Below are 25,190 nucleotides of genomic sequence, written 5' to 3' on the forward strand. Positions count from 1 at the left end.
CATAAGAAAGTCTTAATTGTAAGGGTTAATACCCAAAGTCACACTTTTGCTTTTCTAATAGTTAAGCTCAAAAGCAAGCACTGCAATTTGTTCCGAGTGTAATGTATACGCCTTTGAATTGATTTGTCACTGTCTTAATATCACACCATCACATTGCAGCTCCACTTCGTCTTCCTCGGCCTGCGAAGAGGCCACGGGTGTCCTGAGTTCCGGCAAATCGGGCATCTCACTGGACTCCTCTGGACTGGACAACGATAACAATGAGAGCGGCATTGGCACAGCCACGCCGCCAAAGGATATGTCTCACTACTGGAAGAGCCACCACTTGCAGCAGCACCACCACCACCACCATCATCACCATCATCACAGAAAGTGCACCGGAAGTGCCCAGGACAACGAGTCGGTCAGCCTGTTTGAGGCGCTGCGCAAGATGAAGTTCCAGAAGAGCGGCTCGGTGGCCTCCTCCGACGATCCCGATGTCCTCGAGGTCCTTAGCCAATGTGGCAGTGGCGGCGAGGCCAATGAGTCGCAGGATGACTTGTTGGACGAGGAAAAGGATAAGATGAGCAAGTCCCAGGAGTACGACGAGATGTGGGAATGCGACTGCACGGATGGAGATGCCAGTAGTGCGAGTGGTGGCGGCGGTGTCACCGCCACCCCAGTGGTTCTGCGACGCAAGTACACGGCACCACCGCCGATTCTCGTGCCCAGAACCCAAAGGAGTCACTCCCTGGACCACTACCATTCACCGCAACTGCTTGTGCATCCGCGAAAAGTCCTGCCCATCCATCACCATGCCATCAAGAACAAGGAGCGTGGCCAACTGTCGCTGGTCCTGCGACAGGAGCCATTCCAGTCACTCCTAAGTCCTTCGGCAACTGCAGCAAATCAGCTGCACCACTTCGTGGAGCTGCCATCGCCCAGCAGTGCCTCGCTGCACAGCGGATTGGGTGATTCTGGTGGCATCCAGGAGCTGTGCACCAAGTCCAACTCGGCGCCGATGCTGCTCAAGGAGCGCGAAATGAGCCGGCGATTCGATAACTTTGACGCCCAGCATTTGGTGAGTGTCTCGAATGGAAAACGCTCAGAACTCGAGGGCAGATCGATTGCATTTTGAAATAGGATTTAACTAGTTCCTTATGTTTATCTTGGCTGTTAAAAAATAATGTTTGTTTTTCCATTAGGACTACATTTGTAACTTAATCCAGTCATCCTTGCCTTCAAAGAGCTTTATTTGCTTAAATACATTTTGTAGTCTTTTGCTTAGCTATGCTTGTAAACTTGTATTCAGATCATTCTTAAAACATCAGAGTTCCACTTAACTTCTTATTCGGTTCAAGGCAACTTGTTCAATTTGTCTTGCTTTATTCCTGGTAAGCAAAGGGCTTCCCAATCCGCTTATAGATCCTCCTGCAGCACTTATCTACCCGCCCTCGCATCAACTTGATTACCAGACATTAATGGACATTCTCTATATCCCGATCCCTCTTTTTTTCCCACAGACGCTGCGCTATTCTCGTTCGCAGAGTGATCGCTATTTAGCAGGTGAGTGAGTAGTGAGTAGTGAATAGTGAATGGTGGTATGTGAAACGAGGAGCCCCCAACGAGTTCTCTTTGGCCACAAAACCAGCCGGGCTAAATGAGTTATTTAAATGGCCTGGACCGAGCCGGGACATCAAGGTTGAGTGGCTGAATGGCTAAATGGCTGATTTGATGCGCCGGTGGTCCTGCCAGCCAATTAGCGATCTGTTATTAAGCCTGAGTGGTTTATAATAACAGTCTGTCCGTGGTGGGGCTTGATTCATAATTTCTATAATTATTTGTGAGCCTGATCTATATGTGATGGGCTGCCACGAGAAGGAGCATATCATACGGTTTTGTTTGCGGCAGCAAATCAATTTCCAACTTTTGCTTTCATTTCGAGCCAACAATTGAAGGGCGGCCGTCATTTAAATTACATTCATGTTCGCTGCCCGGCAAACGTGAATATCAAGAGCACCAGCAAACGGCTCTTTTTGCGAATTTCCAACACTTCCGTCAACACTTCACTACAAATGGCACACCATCCCAAACCCAATCCCCAACCGAAAATGGCTGTCAATCTGTCCATTCCGCACACCATATTGTCCAAACATCCAATGGCGGACAAGCACTGAGAGAAAGTGGGGCAGAAATCGAAAACAAAATCTAGGTACAATATTTTTAGTTATTTTCTAAATAGATTCAAAGCTTTTGGAACTTAAAAATGGAGCTTAGTTCTTAGTTTTTGCGAGCTATATATATTTCTTTTTAATGGAGTAAGATATGTGTGAAAGTGCAATGATTGGGGATCTGAAAACCATTTGGTATGGATTTTCCCCATGTGCACAAAGACATATCTATCCACACATATTGCCTCTTGACCAGAGCTCGACGGTTGATGATGATGATGATGATGACGATGGTGTGATGGCACTTTGTGTGCTAAAAATGGCGTATAAATGAACGGGAGAACAAAAATTGAATCACAAACTGGACGACGAAGTGTCCTCCAGTGGCTGTTGGAGCTCTCATTCAATTTCGCTTTTTTGCAGCCTGACTGCCCCCAACGAATTATGCACATACAAAGCAGTTCGGAGCAATCTTGGCCAATGACGTCAGTGTGCTGAAGGCGGGGGAAAATTGTGATAGAGTGGCGGAGAGGGGTGAGAGGAGGGGAGAGCGGGGGATGGTCATTTTATGACCATTATCTGAGTGTTTGCCTGCCATTTCCGAGCGCACTGACGTCATTACAATGACGTTTTTTCGTCCAGAACGTGCCCTCCGAAAAGGTCGCGGCCTTCAGTCGGCTATATCATATGTACTTACGCGTATTTATATTGCCAATTTTATGTGTGCCACTGCATTGCTCATACGCTCCGTTGTCGTTGTCCATAATGACAGGCTTTAAGGAGAGTCTCCTCCTCGCAGCTTATTGTTATTTCTCAACGGAAGCTGGCTTCCCAAGTTGTTTGCTTTATTGAAGAGATTAACACGCTGGCAATACATCAAGATTAATAAATGTTATTGCACAAGTACAAATTACCCGCATTTATATTGTATTCCATATATAAATCTGCTCATCGTCGGAGCAAATATATGCGTACCTATGGAATACACGAGCATGTGTCCATGTCGTGTTCCGTGTTCCGCACCAAGTCACGCCCAAAAAAAACATGAAAATACAGAAACACAACAGTGGGAGTAGATTAATGAGAAATAATGTACACGAGTGACTTGCCATGATTTCTGCTCGTAATTTTCCCGTTTACCCAAGTAGTCTGGTGCAACAGCAAAAAATGGGCTTGTTTGCCAGTGCAAGTTTTAAAAAGCAAACGTGATCCTTAAACAAACGTATTGCAGCTGTGTGAAAACAATGGGCTTACACTTCTACGATTAGAATTGTTCTGAATAACCAAGAGTCAATGGTGATATCAAACAAATGCGCGGCTGTATCATCAAACCTTCTCCAGACACAATAATGCAATAATACCATTTACTCAACTCTCCATAAATCATAGAACCAAGCAAAAGCTTAACCTTGAAACACACTCAAGCGCACTCATAAGCAGTGAAAAAAAGCAAAAAAAAAACTGTGCCAAACCAACTGTGCACAAAGCACACACAGCCACGCCCACACCGCACCCCGCCCACACTACTTTCAGTGGAGCAACAGGTGCGGTTGTCGGTGTCTTGAAACTTTCACATGCCAACGTATAAATTTTAATGAATGCCTCATAAAACAAAAACAGGGAAAACGAAGAAAAATAAGTAAAACAACTATATAACATAAGCTGACATTGCCCTGCCGCGCAGAGAGTCCTTTTGGCTAACATGGAAATGAAATAAGCATCATCAACATGACAGTTATTCATTTATTTATTTATTTGTTCGCCCTGTGGCCCTGGCCAACTAACCACAGAAAATAATAATAAGCGATTGTGGCGCCGATAACTCTATGTTAGATGGGTGCTCAGGAAGTAGCCCTTTCCACCGCCCATTTTCGGCAAACAATACCTTTGGGCCCTTGAAGAAGCACGAGAAGAATGGCGGCTGAAATGCCAGCAGCAGCAACAGAACAGAACAGAACATCCACGTTGCTCATACGCCCCGTTGTTCATACGCCCCGTGCGCCCGTCTGTTTCGTTCGCTGGCTCGCTTTCGTTTCCGTTGCTTCGGGCGGACGATGGGAAATCGTGCGGTCGGCTCGCCATTTTCTGATGGGAAAACGAGCCCCGTTGCAAATTCATTAGTGCTCTTACAGGCGCCGTGCACGGTTGTCGTTTCTCGTGGCCGTACCGAGTGGAAAACTCGGTTGGAGCGCGTCGACGCCACCGACTTAAAGGCAAACACCAAACACCAAAACATAAATATTGAATCAAAATAAATAGCATTGAGAAGGGCAAAGGAAAATGATCAGATTCTCGTGTGCGTTGTGTGCTTGAAATATGGAGTGCATTTTAGTGTAATTTTGTACCAAAACAATAACAGAAATTCGCCCAAGTCGTCGGGTGTTAGTTAATTATTATTTTCGGTCGGAGTAATCACTATTGTGAGTGCTTTTTCAAGACGGCGCTGCCGAAACTGGCCAATATGCAACGTCGCATGTCCATCACCATACGCGAGTACAAGTTCTTCAGGAGCTTCTCGCAGAAGTTCGAGAACTGGCCAAAACGCAAGGCCGAGGCGTTATGGCGGAAAATGCGCGAACGCAAGATTGCAGGTGAGCACAAATTGGCACTGGCACTGGCAATTGGAGTAGCTATGACCCAAATTGAATTATTATGCCTTAAAACGTTTCTTACTTTGATCTCACAATCAATGTTTCTTGATTCATAAAAAACTAGATTTCCGGTTGGATTAAATCAGTTCAATTAAATATATGTTTTAATTATCTCCATACCTCGTTGAATAGATAGTTGCAGTCTTAACAGAGGTTTTCTCCATTTAGTCACCGTTTTTTGCAGTGTGGCCCCGCTTCAAGGGCGAATTTGTTTTGCCCGCTTGAACGTTATTAAACACTTTGTTTACAATTATGGAAATATGCGAGTCTGGATCATTGTGTTTTTAGTGGCAGCAATGGGCGCGCGCCACTCGCATCGCCAGCAATTGGCTGTTTATGGTTTTTCGGCACCCCACAAGTGGGGATCCGATGCGATCCGATCCTCCCACTCCTTCGAGCACCCAGAATCCCCACATTGCGGGGATTGTGGCCGTTTATTTTTGGTAATGGGAATGCGGGGCACGGCTATTTTCAGTGCACAGCTTGTACTTATCAGTCGACGCCTCGCATTTAAATCGAATTCGAATTATTCGCATCGCCAGTTTTGGGATTATGTGTATCAATATGGTGGGAGATATGGCAACAAGTGCTACGCCTTCCACTCTGTCACTAGCATTCCGTCACTCAGTCAATCATTCGGTCATGCACTCAGTCAGTCAGTCAGTCAGTCAGTCAGTCAGTGTCCCCGCTATATGCCTATGATATATCCATGTACATTCCGCCACTGACCATCGGTCGTCATCATCATCATCATCAGAATCATCATCATCCACCGGTTTCGCCGTTTTCTTTACACTCTAGTGAAATTGCGCGCCAGTCAAGCAAAGCCATTCATTTAAATAAAGAAAATTGTTTGCGTGTAGTAATAAATGGTAAAAAATTATTATACAATTAATATGTATGTACGTGAACACGTAAAAAATGCGGGAAATTGTTTTAATTATAACTCGTACCTGCCTCCACGGTTCGTGCCTCCAAAAAACAGAATTTATGAATATGATGCTTAAAATTCATATACAATTTGAAATGGCCAGTTGAAGAAGCATTTTTATGGCTGATACAATTTCCTTGTTCTTTAATTCGGCGATTCCCTGGGGAAAACTCATAACGAACCACCTGTAAGCCTGTAAGCCACCAGCATTTTCCGCTGTTCGATTTCAATTTCATTTCCATTTTCTTTTGTTTTTTTGCCATTTTTGGGTTATAACAACGTATAAACTTTCCATTCTTGTTCGTTCGTCGCTTTGTTTTGTTTTCTTTTCTTTCGCCTGCGAATTGTTATTTTTTCTTGCGAATGCGAAATTCGTTTATTTTCATTGTGTGCAAACGGCGCGCGGCAGGAAGCATGCCGCATATAATACGCTGACATTAAAAACACATTAAAAGCTCAATGATCTGTTATATTTGGCCAGCGAATTCCCCAAGGGGCTCCCAGCTACTTGGCCCCTAATTACATTGATGGCCCAAAACGGTTGCTCCCGGCCAATTGAGCAACTCCACCCATCGGTTGCCGACTTCACAGCAAATTAAACTTACTAGTAGCTGCTGCTCCTGCCACTTGTTGCACACATTCGCAGGCCAAAAAGGGAGTTGGCTAGAAGAAGGGACCGTGGCACACACTTGTGGCCCAGAAATGTTATAAATAGCGTTATCCTTTTAGCAGGCAACTGCTGGCAGCAGGCTTTTGAGTGCCCAGTGAAGAGGAAAGGAGTGTGCACATGTCTATTTATGTTCGCCTGTTACGGCTTACATGCCCCAAAAGACTCTATTTTGAAAACAGAGCTGAGAACTGAAAACTGAAAGCGGAATATTACAAGTTCACAGGCACGGACTGCTATTTCTGGGTTGCAATTTATAATTAATAATCCACCTTAGCCAGCATTCTCTTTGATGGCTGACCCACAAGGTGACTGAAATGACTAAAATTTATGTTTCTCCTGACATTTGAATGCAATGCCAGACAATAAAACATCCGCGCCGCCTGTTTTGCCAGTGGCCAGTTGGCAAGTTGGCCATTAATTAATGGCACGACACCTACGACAATTATTTATCTAATGGGAAGTGGGAACGCAGTCGGCTCATTTGGTTCTACCATCGGCAATAGAATTGCATTGTTTTTAGCTCCTGGGGCGATGTAATTTACGGTTTATATGGCAGCATAATTGGCATATGAAATCGCTTAGCGGCAAATTAATGAAATTGCTGAATAATGTTTCGGCCAGCCTGCGGCAATTGAATTAGCTATCAATTAGTGTCAGCCGAAATCGATTTACAATTTATGTGCGACTATGTACATGGGTAGAATAACATGTTTTCCGCACTAAGGTCGATGCTTTTACAGCATTTGTTTTGGTCCACTTTATTATACATAATTACATTAGGCCAGCTTAAAGTTTTAGCTGTGCGTAACAAAAGGCCTCGGCGTTATGGAAACGCATGCCACAGAGAGCAAATCCTTTGCATAACCAAGTTGGTCGGTAAACGCTGTCTGTTGTCTGTTGTCTGTCATCCGCATACAATGTCATCTCCCTCAGCTTGAATGCATTTTTCTGGAGCACACACACACACACTCGTATTCGTATTCAGGAGTGGAAATGCGTGTCAGTGACACGCACCCACACAGTGAGAGGAATTTTCCATGCGAAGGATAGAGTCTGTGGCATTTGTGCTAGGAACTTTGCTTTCATTGACACTTTCCCTCGCTCTTCTCTTCTATCCTCATCTCTTCTCCCACAGAAAACAGAATCAGAACGCTTGACTTTTACTCCTTGTGGTTCTTGCGGGCGGCTCTTGAAATCAATGCAAATTTTAATTGAAAATTTAAACAAATTTAGTAGACAACAAGCTGAAACTACAGCAAGCAATGGAGCTTCAATTAATCCCGTGTTCAGGCAAAGACGATATTATGTATGCAGAATGGTGAGACAACGGAGAACAAGTTCAAAGTTAAGCTCAGTGGAAAGCCATTTCAACATGGAGAATTAAATTGATTAAACTTTCAAGTCCATATTATCACTGTTCAAAAGTTCACTTTGCTGAGACAAAAATTATGTTTTTATTATTAGCCGTTTTCGGAATATAAAACCAAACGCTAATTATTTCTGGTATAGAAATTCGTTAGTTGGCCTATGAAATTCAATATCAGGTAGAAAATTGTCAACGATTTCAAAGAGCAAAGTTCACAGTACGCAATAAGCCAGAAAAGAATGTGTTTTTTTTTTGTTTCAAACACCAACGCTGGAAGGCAGTCTGCCTGGCATTTTATACATTTTCGAATTAGCCCTAAGGTCAGGACGCTACATCGTGGAACTGCTGTGATCAGCATCGTCTCATGTTCCAAACGCCCCCAAACACCCACCACACTCACACAAACACACAGCACACACACACACATACGTTGTCCGGGTCCATCAGAATAATTATTATCCTGAGCTCAGGTGAGGTTCATGAATTTACGCGTCGCCTGTTTGGAAATGTTTAAAGGCGTCGCAGGCTTTGGTAAAAGAGGAGGGGGTCAAGTGAGGAAAATGCTGTCCAAAGGACAATAAGGACAACAACTGGGCGGCACTGTGTGTGTGTGTGTGTGCGTGTGTGGGTAAACATGTTCAAATATTGAACCTGACGCAATAAGCTGTGAGTGAACCTTTTACACACACACACACCTCCACATTGTTTTACTCGCTTTAAATGGCTTTTAGATGAGTTTGCGACTGCGACGGCAACGCGGCGTATGCGTAATTTATACCACGCTCGAGTGGCATTTACAGAGCTATAATACTGCCAACGCAAAAGTTGGCAATTGCGGGATAATTAATGCAGGATAGTAATTATGTCTACTGACTGCATAATTGCAAAGACGAGTGGGAAAACAGCAGTCACAGAGTTGATTACATTTTGCTGCTTAAAACAACATCTTTGCTATTTAAGTTGACTTCTGTACTAGAAACTTTGCAATCAAGTGAAGAGTAATGTTTTCAAATTATTTAAATACCAATGGTAGTACTTTTCTTTTAAAAAAGTCTATTTGATGGTACTTTTCTTTTAAAAAAGTCTATTTGATGGCACACAAGTCGAAGCAATCGTCCTAATCATAGACAAGTAACCGCATATGTGGCGCCATTACCACCCACAATTTGCATACATAATAAAATGCCATTCCGAGTGGCCAGTAATTCCTTGGGTCAGCTCCACCAGCCCGTCGCTCCAGCGGAAGCATGGAGCATGGAGCATGGGGATGGGCATGGACATGGACATGGAGGACCTGGCCGGGTGCCAAGATCCGCTGGAAGCGGGTCATGCGTCCGGCCAGCGGCAGCTGTCAGAATGCCAGCAGCATAAATCGATGTCCAAGGGGTTGCTCTCGTTTATAAATAACTGCAAAGACAGTGGGAAATGGAAGGAAACCTGGACAGGTGGCCCCATATTCGCTCCATTGGCCCATTTGACGTTGCCGTTGCCTTTGCCGTTTTGCCGTTGGTATCGGCATCCTCGTGCAAGTTAATCGCTTGCAAAACTCAATAATAATTCACTCAGCAACCAGCAACCAACCCCCCCTGTTTTCGATGTCGACATATAGTAGGTTCCATATTTTCCTGCTGCCAGTAAGCAGCCGGAAACTGTTTCATGTTGTCGCTCAGCCTGATTAAAAATCAATAGCTCTGTCGCTCTCAGATCCTGTTACTCAAATTGAACCAAGCTTAAATAACAAAAATAAATAATGCCTTAGCAAAAGCAAAAGCAATGGCAATAGCTAAGCCAGATTAGCATTTAAAATAGCTGAGGCCAAGTGCCTTTGGCTGCCTTTGTTTCACTGGGATTCGATTTGAATTCATTGTGCTGGCAGAGAGACTCATAAAAAAGTATGACTTACATTTGTTATTTGCGGTTCAATGCGTTCTTTGTCTTCTGTCCTCAAATTAGCCCAGCATAAATAAGCAATTTTATCCCTCTGAGTTGACTAAATCCATTTTCATCTCCCGAGCTCGCATTCCTCTGAAGCTTTTACTTTCGCAGCGCTTTGGCTCAAGGTAAAGTCGCAATCGATGCAACAATTTAAGAGCATGACCAACCACAGTCACATCATTTTAAAGCGTCAACTCCATTTGGTCGGCTTACCACGTAATCCATCAAGTGACCCTGAAAAGCCCGTGGACAATGGCCAGACTTTGGTGACGGCTTCTTGATGGAACAGCCCGCTTCTTAATTGGTTTTGCTGGCCGCTCGGATTGAATTTGGTGGGGCAAAAAGGATTCGCTCGGCAACTTAATTACAATTAATTTAATTCGCTGCCTGCGTCGCGTATACGCAATATGAAAACTCATATTCATCCTGCATTTTCCCTTCTCACTCTCTCTCTTTCTCTCTTGCAGAAATCGAAGCTGTGGAGGCTTGCAAATGGCTGCGAGCTGCAGGTTTTCCGCAATACGCGCAGATGTACGAAGGTAAGTGCGAACCACAGCCCCAAACTCCCCCCATTACGCACTTCCGTTTTGCGCTGCACTGTGAGAAATCATTTGATTAGAACGAGAATCGAGGGACAGGTCACTGAAAATTATTCCCTCACAGTTCCTCAATATTCTTATTCGACGACTTGCTGCCTTACTCTATGCTGCCTAGTTTCAAGAGTTTAATGAGTTTTTTCGCTGCACTTTGCTAGTTCCTATTTCCCGCGGTGCATGTCGTGTCAGCATGCTTTTGCCCCTGGGGGAGTGGCAGGCTGGTGGTCGGTAATTGATGGTCTCGTCATCGGCGGTGACGCAGCAGCAGAAACAGCAGAAACGGCAACCAAGGCACTTGACCAACATGCCATTTAGTCTTGTGTGTTTAACGCTCTCCAAGTGGCAGTTTATTAATTGTATTACACGAACTTTCACTTTCGCCACTGCCCAGTGCCAAGTAGGAGAAAAACAAAACAAATAAAAAAATGCGACCAAAGACGACAAAACATTTATGACGTGGCAACATTCGAGAACAGTTTAAGTGCCGCCTCACGACGTCTAAAGATTTCAACACCAAACACCAAGCCAGACAAAGAGCTGCGCTGAACATGATAGTGAAAATTGATATCCCAAACACGCGGCACAAACCGCGACAACAATTAGGCTGAATGGAACCCGATGGATCCCCCATCCAATCCAATCCGATCCAATCCGATCCGATCCAATTCTATCCAAGTCCTTTCAAGCGAAAACGAAAGCCCAGCAACGCCTACCTACGAGATCGGGGCAATCTTGAGAATTCAACCCAAAGCAGGGCACAAACAAAATACACAAGAGACCGGCAAAAAACTCGTGAAGCAGCCAAACTGAGATAAAATATAATAAAAGGCTAAAGGACACGCAGGCCCAAAGAATTTATGGGGACCACCTTCGTAAAAAAAAAGCCCAGCACAGAACCGAAAATTAAAATGGTTTCGGTTTTTGTTCGTTTTGCTTTTTTCATATTTCTTTTTCGATTTCGTTAAGAAAAGGGCTTTGGCCTTTGAAGAGGGCCACTCGACAACCACAACCACAACCACAACCGCCAGCCAAAATGTTAGTATAAGTTCAGTGACCCCGCGCAAGCTGCATATTTATTTGATTTCCTTAATCGCAAGCGAAGGCGACCCTTCTTCTCCGGCGCATTTGTCGCAACGCATTTAACGCCCGGAGGCCTCGCAGATTGATGAGCCCGCTAAGATCTGCACAACAAACCCGAAAAGTACATTCTTAAGTCCAAAAAGTTCGCCGACTTCATTTGAATTATGACCAAAAAGTCAGAAAACGCCAGAAGAACTCGAAAACGCGCCGGGCAAAAAGTGAATCTGAAATGGAGAGCCTGCAATTTGGGCATGTCCGCAGGCGCCCTGTCGCCGACCTTGAAATATGCGAATTGTATTGCATAAATTCAAGACCAGCACTCAGAGAAACCAGACACAATTTTACTTTTTGAACTTATTATTTACATATTATACTAAAGTACATTGCCACTTAATATCGTTTTCTAGAACTGAATGAAGGAACAGAATCTTCCTATGATCCTTGCCTTATTTAGCGTATACTTTTTGTTGAGTGATGGAAGCCACAAAGTACGTTCCCCCAACTTATGGAATAATTTGTGCGCACATTTAAACTGGAGCCCAACCCAAGACCCAAGCTTCAATTCCAATCCCAAACCCAAACCCAATCCCAAGCCCATCTGCATGACCATCTTCTCCTGACCGGGGACAACATGATAAATGCGTATTTTAATGAGTTTCGTGTAAACAAGGCAGCGGCGCATGCGCAGATTGCTGCTCAAATTTCCTTTGCATTTGGTGAATTCCTTTGCCGTTTGGGCTCTGCAAATTAAAATGCCGTAGGTGTGTAAGTCGCTCGCTGCTCTGTCATTGGATTTTTGCTTCGGGTATGCGGACTTGTGCTGCTGAAAGGAGGTGTTCCAGCTGTAAGCGACTGTTAATTTGCCCAGGAACCCAGGATCGCGTATTTTTTTGTGTATATCGCCAGCCTTTGTTTGCGTTTTGCTCATTTCTTGCACTCACATTACTCACCGAAAGTGGCAGACTTAATTCGAGGGTGTGACCTGCGCCAGGCCAGGATCATATGGGAGTGCTTAAGAGGGCAATAAGAGCTCATGGGGCATGGCAATCGATTTTTTTGTCCAAAGGAACCTAACCGGTTTTCCTGGGAGCCAAATGCCAAGACACGGAACTTGAGGAGTGGTAAAAGTAAATCACTGGTGATCCCATAAAGTATCACATATTTACAATCCAGTTTCCAGTTTTATTGACATTTTTTGTAGGTAATATCAATGCTGCAGTTTGTTTTCCTGTCTTCATTAATATTTTCCCTGTAAAGTCTCTAGGGAACAATCAGCCAAAGTCTAAACAATAATTATTTCGTGGAGACCCCATAAAGATCTATATTCGAATGAAATCTGCATCCTAATTTAGATTCCAGGCTAATTGCTTCTATATTTTCCCAAAAACAGCCATAAATTGTTCCTAATTACATTCGAATTTCACTGCAATCTGCGTCATTGGCTGAGAAAAAAGATTAATCATATAATTGGCCCAATAAACGATTTCCCCTTTTACACACTCTCGTGTAAACTGTGAAAAGCCCCAAAATGCGGCAGAAAGTTACACCGACTTCCCAAATAATTCCAAAATAATTCCCAAATAATTCTGACGTCAGCCGATTGTACTACTCGTAACTCCCAATGGGTTATCGAACACTTGGTGGCACTGGCACACTTCCCCGATTTGTTTACACCATAGGGGCTTTGGCTTTCAATTAGAAACTAAACACACAGACATCACTTGACTTGACTGTTTAAAGAGAAGCATCCGAAATGGTCTTATAAATACCCAGCAGGGCCAAGAGTACGGAAAGAATGGCGCTGGAGGAGCGTAAACAAAACTATAAAAAGCTTCCTTCATGAAAGGAGAGAAAGAAACGAGTTGGGGCGTTACTTTCGAGCCGAAAGTTCAACAAACCGTGAATGGCTTTTCTAGAAGAACAAAATATTGTTGTAATGCTAACAATATTTGTGCAAACAATGCTGCTTTTCCAGGCATCCAGTGCATCCTACGGATGCCGAGCTGCGTTATCTGCAGCTGCAGATGCAAATGTATCTGTATCTTTCAGTATTGCAATGTTGCAGTATCTTTGCTTTATTCGTATCCGTGTGACGCGTCGCGACATGTGTAAACGTCTGGGTATAATCTTTTCTTTATAATTTTTTTCTTGTTTTTTCTTTTTTTTTTGTTGCGAACGAGGCGGCGGTCGCCTTGGAACTTGATTTCCTACGTGCGAATTGGCCACGCAAATATGTGGAAAAGCGCTGTGAAAATTCAGCTGCCCGATGTGGCAGACTACTATATATCGCATATACCGAAGCAACACGACGCGTACCCGTTTACTGATCGCTGGCGCCATAGGCGTTCGACTTTTCAGGTTTCTCAATTAGAATTTCACGCGTCGTCGAGACGTGCGGTCGCAAAACCATTACACTTCCCTTCATCTAGCCAAGAGAAGTCCTTTTTACGAAAATTCAATTGCCTTTGCAGATCATCAGTTCCCGATCGATCTGAACAATGTAGCCAAAGATCACACCAATCTCGAGAACGATCAGTTGCAGTCCCTCTACCGCCGGCTCTGCGTCCTCAATCGTTGTGCCACCATGCGGCTGGACCAATCGCACAAACCGCAAACACCACAGGTAAGCTAGTAGTACGGATCTATGTAGAAGACGCAAGGATCTTCTAGGAAAACCATGAAATTGGTCCTTCATTTGCCAATTAATCTGTTTAGAAGAAGAGTTATAAATAATAACCTTTACCTCTTAATTACTTAACTCCACTTAGCAAAAGGAGGAATCGGATGACGAGAACTTCGCCTTGAGCGAGCACTGGACATTCCAACCGCACATTCGCCGCTGGTCGCGGATTGGGGAGATGGGCCTGGAACTGCCGCCGCCGGGACTCCTGAGCCTGAACGTGGAGAAGACGGAGAGTTCGTCGAAGGAGTCCAGTCCGGATCGCTTCGAAGAGGATGGTGCCGGCATCACACTGGTGATACCGGGTTGCAGTAAGGCCGGTGGCATTGCCAACGATGGCTCTTCGTTGGGCGAAGGATCCGATAGCGGTCGCTTGAGAAGAAGCGGCAGCGAAAGGATCAAGGATCAGGCCAAGGCATTGTTGAGACGAGTGGAGTCCATTAAGTCGCGACGTCGCAAGCGACAGAATCGCGAAAATGTGGTCATCAGTGGACCGACAGTACTGGACCTCTCGCAGTTTGGCCAGAGGAGCAGTTTGCGCAAACCGGATGCCGTTTATTCCACCCCGCCCTCACCATCGGCCCTGAGCCCCATGCACACATTCCCCAAGGCGCCGTTCTTCGGCAACGACCTCAAAGTGCCCAGTCACAGTGACAATTTCCTCAGTCCCAATCGCTCCAGTCCCAAGCGGACGCCCACAACGCCGCGTTCGATGAGGACCAGTCCGTTGCACTTCTTCTCCAGTCCCATGTCGCAGCTAAAGGAGGGCAAGTCCGATGACTCCTCGTCGTACTACAGCGACAGTCAGGAGTCGTCGACGGGGGGCAAACTATCCCTGCGAAAGCCCTCCAAGGCACGAAGATTCCTGCAGCGCACGGGTAAAGTCGATGATATAGGCACCCATTCCGATTCGGAGTGTCATCAGGGACGTAAGCTGCTCATAAAGGATGCCAACTCCAATACCACAGAGGTTAAGGTGAAGAAGCTGACTCGCGGCGGTTCGCTGAACTTGGGCAAGGATCCCAAGAAACGTGACGGCTTCCGTTCGTCATCCTTCCGATCCCGCAGCACCTCACGCAAGGAGGCCAAGAACGATGAGGATCCGGCTGGCGGGACCACAAACGGTGGCTCCAAGCGACAGCCCGTGGTGCGTTGGCATAGTTTCCAGATGGAGGAGCGCCCCAACATGATATTCCGCAAGTGTTTCTCCAAGAAGATCGAGCCGCTGCAGGAAGATGCCGGAGGAATGCCATTCGCCGCCATGTCGGCGGGTCAGCTGCAGATAATCCGTAAGCTGGCACTGGTCACGCTAACCGGACACATGGAGCGATACTGTCCATCTCATCGCTCGGGCTGGAACTGGGAACTGCCCAAGTTCATCAAGAAGATCAAGATGCCGGACTACAAGGACAAGAAAGTGTTTGGAGTGCCGCTGCTAATGATCCTTCAGCGAAGTGGACAAACACTTCCCATGGCCGTGCGTGCCGCATTCCGCTGGCTCCAGTTGAACGCCCTCGATCAGGTGGGAATTTTCCGGAAAAGCGGCGGAAAGTCGCGCATTATGAAGCTGCGCGAGCAAATCGAAGTCACCGATTCCACGGCCGAGTGCATGGATGTCTTTGATCTGCAACAGGCCTACGATGTGGCCGATATGCTGAAACAGTATTTCCGCGAGTTGCCCGAATCTCTGCTGACCACCAAGATGTCCGAGACCTTCGTGGCCATCTTTCAACGTACGTAGAGCAATGTGTTTAATTTCTAAAAATGTTTTCTAATCATTCGATTTTCAAATCCTTAGATCTCCCGGCTGAAGTGCGACTGGATGCAGTGCAATGTGCCGTGCTCCTGCTGCCCGATGAGAACCGGGAAATCCTGTACGTGCTGCTCGAGTTCCTGACCATTGTGGCGGCCAACTCGCAGCAGAACCAGATGACCAGCAACAATCTGGGCGTGTGTCTGGCCCAATCCATTTTCCACTCCTCCATTTCGACGGGCTCCGCCTCCGTATCCGCCTCGCCACGTCGCAAGGGCAAGGGATCTGGAATGCCGGACATGAAGGAGCTGGCGGAGGCGAAGGCCTCCCACGAGTGCCTGTCCTTCATGATCGAGCACTACAAGCAGATCTACACGGCGGCCAAGGAGAAGCTGAGCAAGTGCAACTTCAGCTACATGGAGGAGTCGAAGCCACTGCCCTTGGAGGCGCTGGGCGAGGGAATGCAGTTCCACAACTGGCGGGGATACCTGTACGAGTGCACCAGTGCCACCATCAAGGAGGGTCGCGAAAAGTAGGTTCCCTTATATAAGTTATAGGTTTCTATTTACTTTATTAACTTGTTATTGCAATCCAATATTCAGAACCCGCGGCTGGTTTAGCATCAATTCCCTGAACGACAGCAGCGTGGACATTGCCTACAAAAAGGTGGGCGATGGCCATCCGCTTCGACTGTGGCGCTGCTCCACGGAGATCGAGGGACCGCCAAAGGAGGTCCTTGAGTTTGTGATCAAACAGCGAGCCTCCTGGGACACCAATTTGCTGCAATGTCAGACGGTCAAGAAGCTGGACGAACGCACGGAGATCTACCAGTATGCTCTCGATGGCCAACTGACCACGGACTTTTGTGTGTTGCGGTAGGTTTCAAAATGAACTTAATACACTGAAATATTGAAATATTTATTTATATCATTGCTTTACATCGCAGTTCCTGGCAAACAGACTTGCCGCGCGGTGCCTGCGTCATTGTGGAGACCTCGATCGACCATGCCAAGGCGAAGCCTCTTTTCGGGGCGGTGAGGGGCGTGGTCCTTGCCTCACGATATCTCATAGAGCCCTGTGGCAGCGGCAGATCGCGGGTTATGCATTTGGCTAGAGTGGATGTCAAGTGAGTGTAACGATTTGATTAAACTATAGAGTAACTATAACCAAACAATTGCATACTTTCAGGGGCAAGACACCGGAATGGTACAATAAGAACTATGGACACATATGCTCGCACTACTTGTCGCGCATTCGCCTGGCCTTTAAGCACGTGGCCGATGGACCCGAAAGCAAGGTCTAAAAGATACATAAACTATAAAAAAGGATAAAAGGATATAACCATCTATGCGATGGTTGTTCGCCGTATTCGTTGTCTGTCGCAAAACTGACGCATTTATACGTAATTATATGATAGCTGGAGGATGCAGTTGAAGTCCCCACTTCGAACAACCCAACGATTATGCAAAAATATCCAACTAAACCCACGGACCACAAACATGAGCTTGCGTTTTATCCCGAAAAAAGGGGATGAAACGAGATCAGAGAATATATTCTTGTAAATACACTTAGTAGGTTTCTTCATATAGTTTTCGATTTAGACGTAACTGTTTAGTTTACTGTATTATATTTATACTTATACGTGGTCCTAACTTATGCGCATACGTTTACTGTACGACAATAGCAATCTAACATCCAAAATACTCAACACACGTAAATATCACAAAGTATATACATATATATTTAACGATTTCTCTTGCTAAAGTTTACATCTACGTTTACGGCACTCCAAATCTTTAATGTTAATTAGTTTGTAGTCTTGGCAATATGTTAAAACGTATATTCGGGAAAACAGAAAGCAGAAAACAGAAAACAAAAAGCAGCAAAAGCAACCTTAAAATGTGTAAAGCAAATTCAACTAGTCAAATTTTATAAATTTAAGCTAAAGTACTAACCTTAAATACACTCATCAACAACCACTTTGACACTCAATAGTTTTGTCAGCAGATATCGATTGATTTGGCTTCAGATGTTGATTGATTGACGACACTGAGATGTACGATTGTTTCCATTATGCGGTGTGAAATCAAAATGATTATCACCATCATTAGTTTATGGATGTGCCCTAAGATCCCCGATCAATATATATAAATATATATATATACTATACTACATAATATAGTTTTATATGTGTCTATAAATACGTTACCACATAAATCTATAATCGAGTGTACGAGTTACCAATGAATGCAGGTGATGACATGGAGAATGCAGATCAGAAACACTGAAACACAGAAACAAACTAACCAATGTGAAGTGTAGTGGAGGGAGCAGTAACTCAAATATTCGATGCATAAAGGAAATCGCAATAAAAGTGCATATTATGGAAATGCGAAACATATAAACCAAATATTATGTATATTTACTTGTGGGAGTATTTATTATTACGTGGGTAAACTTTTTATACTTAACAAGATTCGGAGAAACATTTCAGATTTTTGAAATATTACTGAACTTCTGTTGTTTTTCTCAAACGGTTATGCACAAAGTCTTGTAGCGCCCCTGTCGGCCTTTTTTGGAAGCAGCACTTTAACCGATTCAGTTGTTATAGATGGCGCCAAGTCTGATTTGGGTGGCGATGCCTGCATAGGTGGCGCCACTAAGCCTGAAAGGCAACAGTACGTATGAGTAATAAACTTGAAACATACTCTTTTTTGGGGTATAAACCGAATGACAGTTATAAAGGGAAACGTTAAAAGTTCATTAATGCAGGAAGTAAAGGATTCCAACCAGTTTAATTACATGTGGCTTTCTCACGCAACTGAACATAGTTTTCTAAGTCTGCGCTCTATGGCAAACCACACTTGGCTAAAGAGCTCAATTAGAAAAACCTGTTCCAATCGAGTCCATTAGCCGCGCGTATCATAATACCAACTTATTGGCCGTTTTAAAACATCGGAGCCTTGTTGCTCTCTAATTGACTGCCGCCGAAGCGAGGCGTCGACTAATAAATTGACAGCACACGAATCGCAGGCCGGGCAATGAAAGCCCACCTCTCTCGCTGGTTTACACATGTCGGGCACAAACTGTCGCTAATTGTGCCCCGACAGCCCCAAAAACTGACCCCGAAAAAAGCTTTGCGAAAGGAAGGCGCTTGCACACACTCACATTCGCTTTGCATTTTGCCCCCCGCACAAGCGGCAGACATTAAAAGTCCATTAAAAAATTATGTTCGCCATGGCGTGCTCGACTCCTGTTGGGGCGTTTGGTTGTGTGCGAAGGGAGTCCAGACTTGGGCGAAGGCAATTTGTGCACTCGAAACGAAAGGCGATTTGGAATTGCTAAATAATACTCAACAGAACTTACACACATCTAGTTTATCTAGTTATGAATATATCTACTTGCATCTACTAGTATCTTCAGATACAACTACCACATCATTTGGGGTTTAAACATGTTACTTAAATGTTTAAAAATATATAAATCTTATTTATGTATTATTTGACTTTTAAATTTATACACCCAATATTCAAAGCTGTTGTGTGGTATCTAAGTATCTAACTACCTGCACATTTCGCTCAGTGCTAAGCTGGCGACCTTAATGGCCCAGTTGAGACTATACTTAGAGTGCAAGAAACTACTGCTGCTGGGGGAAGTCAGGCAAGGCATAATTGTAATTGCAAATTGCATGTTGCAATGTTGCCCACATGCAGTGACATCGATTGCAGCAGCAGCAGCAACAGCGACGGCAGCGACGGTGGCGGTGGCAATGCAAATGTCCAACGTATTGATTGCATTAATTAATTAATTTGTGACTTAATTTCATGGGCTTGCGGCAATCAGCGCGCCGTGCACGCACCGCTGCCAAAATGTATTAATATTGCAGCCAGAAAGAGTCAGGCGACTGATGCGCCCGCCGCACACTTGTGTGTGTGTGTGTGCGTGTGTGTGCGTGTGTTTGCCTTGTTATTAATTGAAATTTAATGGCACAAAATATTTTTATTTATTTATTCGACTGCAATTGCATTTATGCGCACTTCCGTCGAATGCGTCCCACACACGCATTTTGCAGCAACATCGACAACAACAACCGCCGACAGCGGCTGGCATTTAACATCAAAAGCCCTGCCCAGACCAGACGCACCACCCGCCCCGCCCCCAGCCGATGCGCCACGCCCCCTGCCCCCTGCCCCCGGGCTATATGGCCAACGAGCTTGTAATTGATTTCACTTAAAAATTAAATAATGCATGCGGTTTTTACTGTAAAATGGATTTTCCAAATGCCGCCGCCGTTTCTTTCTGCATTTGCCGTGCCTTCTATCCTTCCCTATCGCTCCTTTGGCCGCGGCGCGTGTTAAATTAAATATGAAAATAAATATCAACATAATTGAAATGGCAACGAAGGCAGCAGGAGCTGAAAAAAAACCAAAATAAAAAAAAACGTATAAAATCGTTGAAACAGCAAAGGCAGCCAACGCGACAGACACTGTGCAGCTGGGCGACGTAATTGATGAAATTATTTAAGAATTATTTCACAAATGCGGCGTGACAATTATGCGGGACTATAGCCCAGATCATGAACTGAATGCACAGAGAGAAACGGGATGGCAGTGTGAACCAATTACACAAAAATGCTAACGAAATATTAAATACAAATGTCTTCGATTGTATTTCATTCAAAATGCAATTTGTAAAACAAATATTTCCAAAGCCAAAGGATTGCTAAAATAAAAATCTGCTTTAGATATACTTTTTTTCTACTGGCTTAAAGCCAATCCAAGCATAAGTTTGTTGCTCAAAATACATGCTCGTTTTTCTGCCAGTGCACGAGGCCTATAAAACGGGCAAATAATAAAGCAGAAATTGTATTTAAACGCAGCCTGTAATTAATTATCTGCATTGGCCGCCTCTTCGCACGGAGGAGTTCTGTGTTGATCGCATGCCAAACAGTGCCCGCAATAAATTAATGAACCGAAAAACAATTATCATAAATAGCAGCGGCAGGCTGCGTATTCGCGACACTTTTGCCATGAACTGATTTGCAATTCCATGTTGCTGCGAATTCTTTGTGAAATATTTAACATATTGCAATTACAATTTGCGATAAATAAATACAATTCGACATTCTACCAATTGATTTTTAGCACAAAACCGAGTTCACCGAGCCTTATCACCGCCATATAATTGCTTGCAATTTCCGCTTAATTTTGGCATTTAAAAAAATATATTCCGCTGACACTCGAAACAGCGCGAAGTTCCCGAGAATTGCAAAGTGCTTTTATGGGCACTTGCACCCAGCAAATGTATTTTGTCTTAATTAATTAAAAATTATATTTGCATTCATTTGCGCCTTTATGCTTCACATGCAATTGCCAGCGCAAAAACAAATACAAAATTCCTATCGTTTTCCACGAACATTTCTTGCAACAGAGACAAATACTGAAAAATTCAAATAAATAAAAAAAAAAAAAAAACAGAAGTTAAAGAAAAGGCAACAGAAGCAGCGGCAATTAAAACGCGAAATGGCAAGCTACTTGATGTACTGACGCGTTTGATTCCCAGACCTGCTCAGCAAATGTTTGTTGTTTCGCTGGCTAATTCGCCCTAAAAGTGTTTGTGGCCCGAGTCTCGAGTCTCGGGTGTCCGCATATGGCTGCCACTGCGATTCCCATTCTGATCCCCATCCCCATTCCCATTCCCATTCCCAGTCCCTCTCGAATGGCAAATGCTGAGAACTGCCGGCTAATCAGCGGCACGTCAAACGCCTACGCAAGAATGCGCCGCGGAAAACAGCTAAACGCGAATTGCGAATCGAGAATCGCGAAACTGGATACGGCAGTCTGGAGAGATGGAGATCTGGATGGAGATGAAGATGCAGTGCAGTGGAATGGAGAACGAGTGGTCGGAGGAGGCGGCCAAAGACGATGACAGGGCAGGCAATCCAGGCCACCAGTGGAGGCAATCGACAATTGTCTTGGGCGACTGCGAGCTTCAAGGGGCAAAAAGTTGGCGTTGCGACAAATTTCTACACCCTGTAATGGTGGAGTTACCGGGCGTATCAGTCGTTAATTTAATACCAAACTTTTGATTTTTTCAATTCATATTTACTTGTGCAAAGTATTTCAGGAATAAGTCAGTTCCATAATATTTCTTAGATTCTTAGATTAAATTATGTTGTATAATATCTATATTACTTTATAGTTAGTATGTAGGTTGTATCAAATTTGTATCTTGATTATAAGAAATATATCAGGTGATCAATAGTTTTCATTGCTCTCATAAAATTATTGGATATACCAATGCTTAGTACAGAGTAACCACTATTAGTCCCTCCTACTTGCAGTCTAGTTACTCGATCTTACTTTCGTTCCATTCCTAGCGCCTTTGCCGCCGCGGCATCTTCGCCACCTCCCTGGCCTTCGTTTTGTTTGTCGTTGCCCGTTTTGCGTGCGCACTTTTAATTGCAATTGAATTTTAATTACTGCGTTGTCAGCAAAGAATGTTGCAGCCAGTCGTTTAAGTGCCGACAGCCAGTGCGAAAGGAGACAATGAGGCGGGAGCAACCGAAGTAGCAACAGAAGTAGCAACAGGAGTTGCAGCAACAGCAGCAACATGAGCTAAAAAAGCTGGATGGAGGATGAGGACGTGGCCAGCTGCTCCTGATGGTCCAGCTTCCCTTATTCCCGGCTCTTTGACTGTAAAATACGGCTTTGTCGTCGAGAGGCAGCAATTAAATGAACGACAGCCGACGGCAGTTGACAGTTGAGTTTTAAAAGTCGCGTTTGCGTTTGCCTTCGCCTAAGTCGTTGCCATTGCCGTCGCCGTTGCCGTTGCCTTTCATTAATCAGCAGCAATATAAATGTGATGATCCGATAACGTTTATCGACTGCTGATGACTCTATTTACTGCCCCCCAGCCGCGGGCGGAGATAACCTAATGAGAAGCCCCACCCACATCGCCCATGCCCATCCGCAATTAGGAATGTCTGGCCTTTTGATTGAGTCTTGTGAATCGCGACTGATGGCCTCTTGTCTGGCACTCGGATAATTTAGCCAAGATTCATGCTGCTTCATGCTGCCTGGGTTTTCAAACGCCCTATAATAAGTTTAGGACTTATCAGCGGGTTAATGGGCAGTTAAAGGTAGGAACTAACCTGTGCTCTTTGATTGCGATAGGTTTTGTTTACATTGTAGACACATTAAAACTAATGGAAACGCTAATCAATTAGTTATTGAATAAGTAAGAAACATTAACTAAAACGGCAGCTTTTCTTATGGGTCTACATTCGCCACCCTTTTTACTTCCCAGTCAGGTGTTTAGAAATGGAACCACTTACTTACTTATAAGAAGCCCAAAAACGAAAAAACTGACTGCGGGTGACATTTTCCACCGGGACGAGCAACTCCACCAATCAACGGCGAAAATAACAAAATGTCAAACAGAACGCATGCAACAATTTATTTAAATACCTCGAGCTCATCAAATTTAAGTTAACACACCCCAAGCATCAAGCCTTACGACAGACGACGGGGCCACAGCGAAATGAAAATGAAAATTCAATTTTCCACCTAAACGCAGACACCGCATCAATTTTGAAAATGCTTTTGCCCGGCAATGAAAACGATTTGTTGTGTTTGACGAAGAGCCCGCTAGCGAGTGGTGGCCAAAGGGGCCAGCAAAGGGGAACTCCGTGGGGAAAGTGGAGTGGCGGGTGGAGTGGAGTGTAGTGGCAAAGAAACCCAAGTGGAGCCCAGACAGTGGCACCACTCAAACGGCAGCCAAGAAGTCAACGCAGAACGACGTCGTCGATGCGGATTCGGATACGGATTCGAGTTCGGATGTCGATGCTGAGGAGATGCAGGCGGTTCGAAAATGCAGCACAGTACAAAGGGAACAAGGGCAAAGGGGCGGTTGGGGGTAAGCGCCAACACTGAAACAAAATTCGAAGCTAATGTCAATGCAAGTTATGCGATTCCGAGTCCTTACCTCTAACAGATTCCTTGAGTTTTATCAACTTTTAATTGAAAACACTTTGAGCATATAAACATGTTCTTTTGCTTAAAAGGTTCATCGCATGCAATGAAAGAAAAGTTGTATCTTCAATATCAAATTACAATTTTGTGTGCGTTATCACAAAGCTTTTGAATATTTCTTGAATTTCACCTTTCCTGGCTTATGCATTTTGGTAGCGTGTAGCCATTTTCCCTCGCCTTTTGGGCCTCTCCTTAACAACGATCCCTGTGTTATTGATGGGGATGCCGAGTGGCTCCCCACTCCTCGAACTGCAGACAATTAAAAGTGCTTTGCGGTGTGGTGTGCGTGCGGCAATTGCCTGGCCGCCCACACAGATACACAGATACACACATACACACGTGCATTCACAGCGGTATCTTGTATCTTTTCGATAATCACTGCGTGTTGATTTATGCAACTGCTTGGAGTGTTTTGATCGATCATTACCATTCCAGCCGCCTTCAAACCCTTGGCAGACTCCCCCCCTGAAATAAGAGGACTGTATTAAAAACATTTAATTAGCTTTTATTGACCATTAAGATGCCAATCGTGGCTGGAACAGTAGCGGGCACAGCATGAAATACACCCACCATCGCTTTCTACAGCACTTATTTATACACTTTTAGCTTTATTACTTTTCCACAAAAACATTTTATGACGGCCAGCAGCATCGAAATATTTATGATATTTACAACAAAAGAGCGAAATGTTGGGCGAACGAGAAATTCTTGTCGAAAATCGAAATAAAAACATACAAATTAATTAAAGTCAATAAAGTGAATTAAATGTGGCCAGGGTCGGACCCCTTTTAATGGGCCAACAACTCCACTGCGCCCTACGCACCTCCATTCGCTCTTTCATTCATTCCAACTTCCAAGTTTCAAGTTGTTTATGGCCAAGAGACGGGTGTGCTGCTCCTCTTATGACTGATCATCATCATCGCCTTCATCATAGTTGGCTGGCATGCACTTCGCTGCCAATTTAATGGCGTTTTTACAACTTGAAAGATTCGTGCCCGACACGCCGTTTTGAGCGATGATGGTTTTCTTTTTGGGGGCACCCATTCCTCCGCTAAACGCACACCAAATGCAGCGCAGCGAATGTCATTAGAACATAAAACTGATATTAATTGCATGCGAGAGTGCAGTCCAGGGAACGGAAAACGAAATTGGGATTGGGATTCGGTTGGGGACGACGATGGGAATGGGAATGGGAATGTGAATGGTCTGTGGCAGTGGCACATGGCATGCAATAGAAACGTCAGCGCTATGATGATGGAATACTGCGAGGTGGCGGCATGGAGATTGTCCGGGTGTTTGAAGACCCACAGCGATCTCTTTATCCACTTACGGGGAGTAAAAAATA

The 25,190-nt window shown here is 44.6% G+C and overlaps 1 protein-coding gene across 3 annotated transcripts in view; it reads left to right on the forward strand.

The window, feature by feature from the left end:
* The window catches only part of LOC6537312 (stAR-related lipid transfer protein 13), a 92,833-nt gene extending 74,611 nt beyond the window's left edge, over positions 1–18,222 (forward strand). For 2 of the 3 annotated variants that reach the window (XM_039376480.2, XM_039376479.1), the window contains 9 exons: positions 160–1,060; positions 1,503–1,545; positions 10,171–10,242; positions 13,851–14,002; positions 14,148–15,792; positions 15,858–16,344; positions 16,415–16,687; positions 16,759–16,938; positions 17,001–18,222. In XM_039376480.2, coding sequence (XP_039232414.1) covers positions 160–1,060; positions 1,503–1,545; positions 10,171–10,242; positions 13,851–14,002; positions 14,148–15,792; positions 15,858–16,344; positions 16,415–16,687; positions 16,759–16,938; positions 17,001–17,115 — 3,868 coding nt within the window. In that variant the 3' untranslated portion in view covers positions 17,116–18,222. Of the gene's footprint in view, positions 1–159; positions 1,061–1,502; positions 1,546–4,276; positions 4,742–10,170; positions 10,243–13,850; positions 14,003–14,147; positions 15,793–15,857; positions 16,345–16,414; positions 16,688–16,758; positions 16,939–17,000 lie in introns of those variants that run through there. The other variant, XM_002097834.3, reaches the window with a different exon arrangement.
* The last annotated feature ends 6,968 nt before the right edge of the window (positions 18,223–25,190 follow it).

The sequence above is a fragment of the Drosophila yakuba genome, chromosome 3R (assembly GCF_016746365.2).
Source record: "Drosophila yakuba strain Tai18E2 chromosome 3R, Prin_Dyak_Tai18E2_2.1, whole genome shotgun sequence".
Taxonomy (NCBI): Eukaryota; Metazoa; Arthropoda; class Insecta; order Diptera; family Drosophilidae; genus Drosophila; species Drosophila yakuba.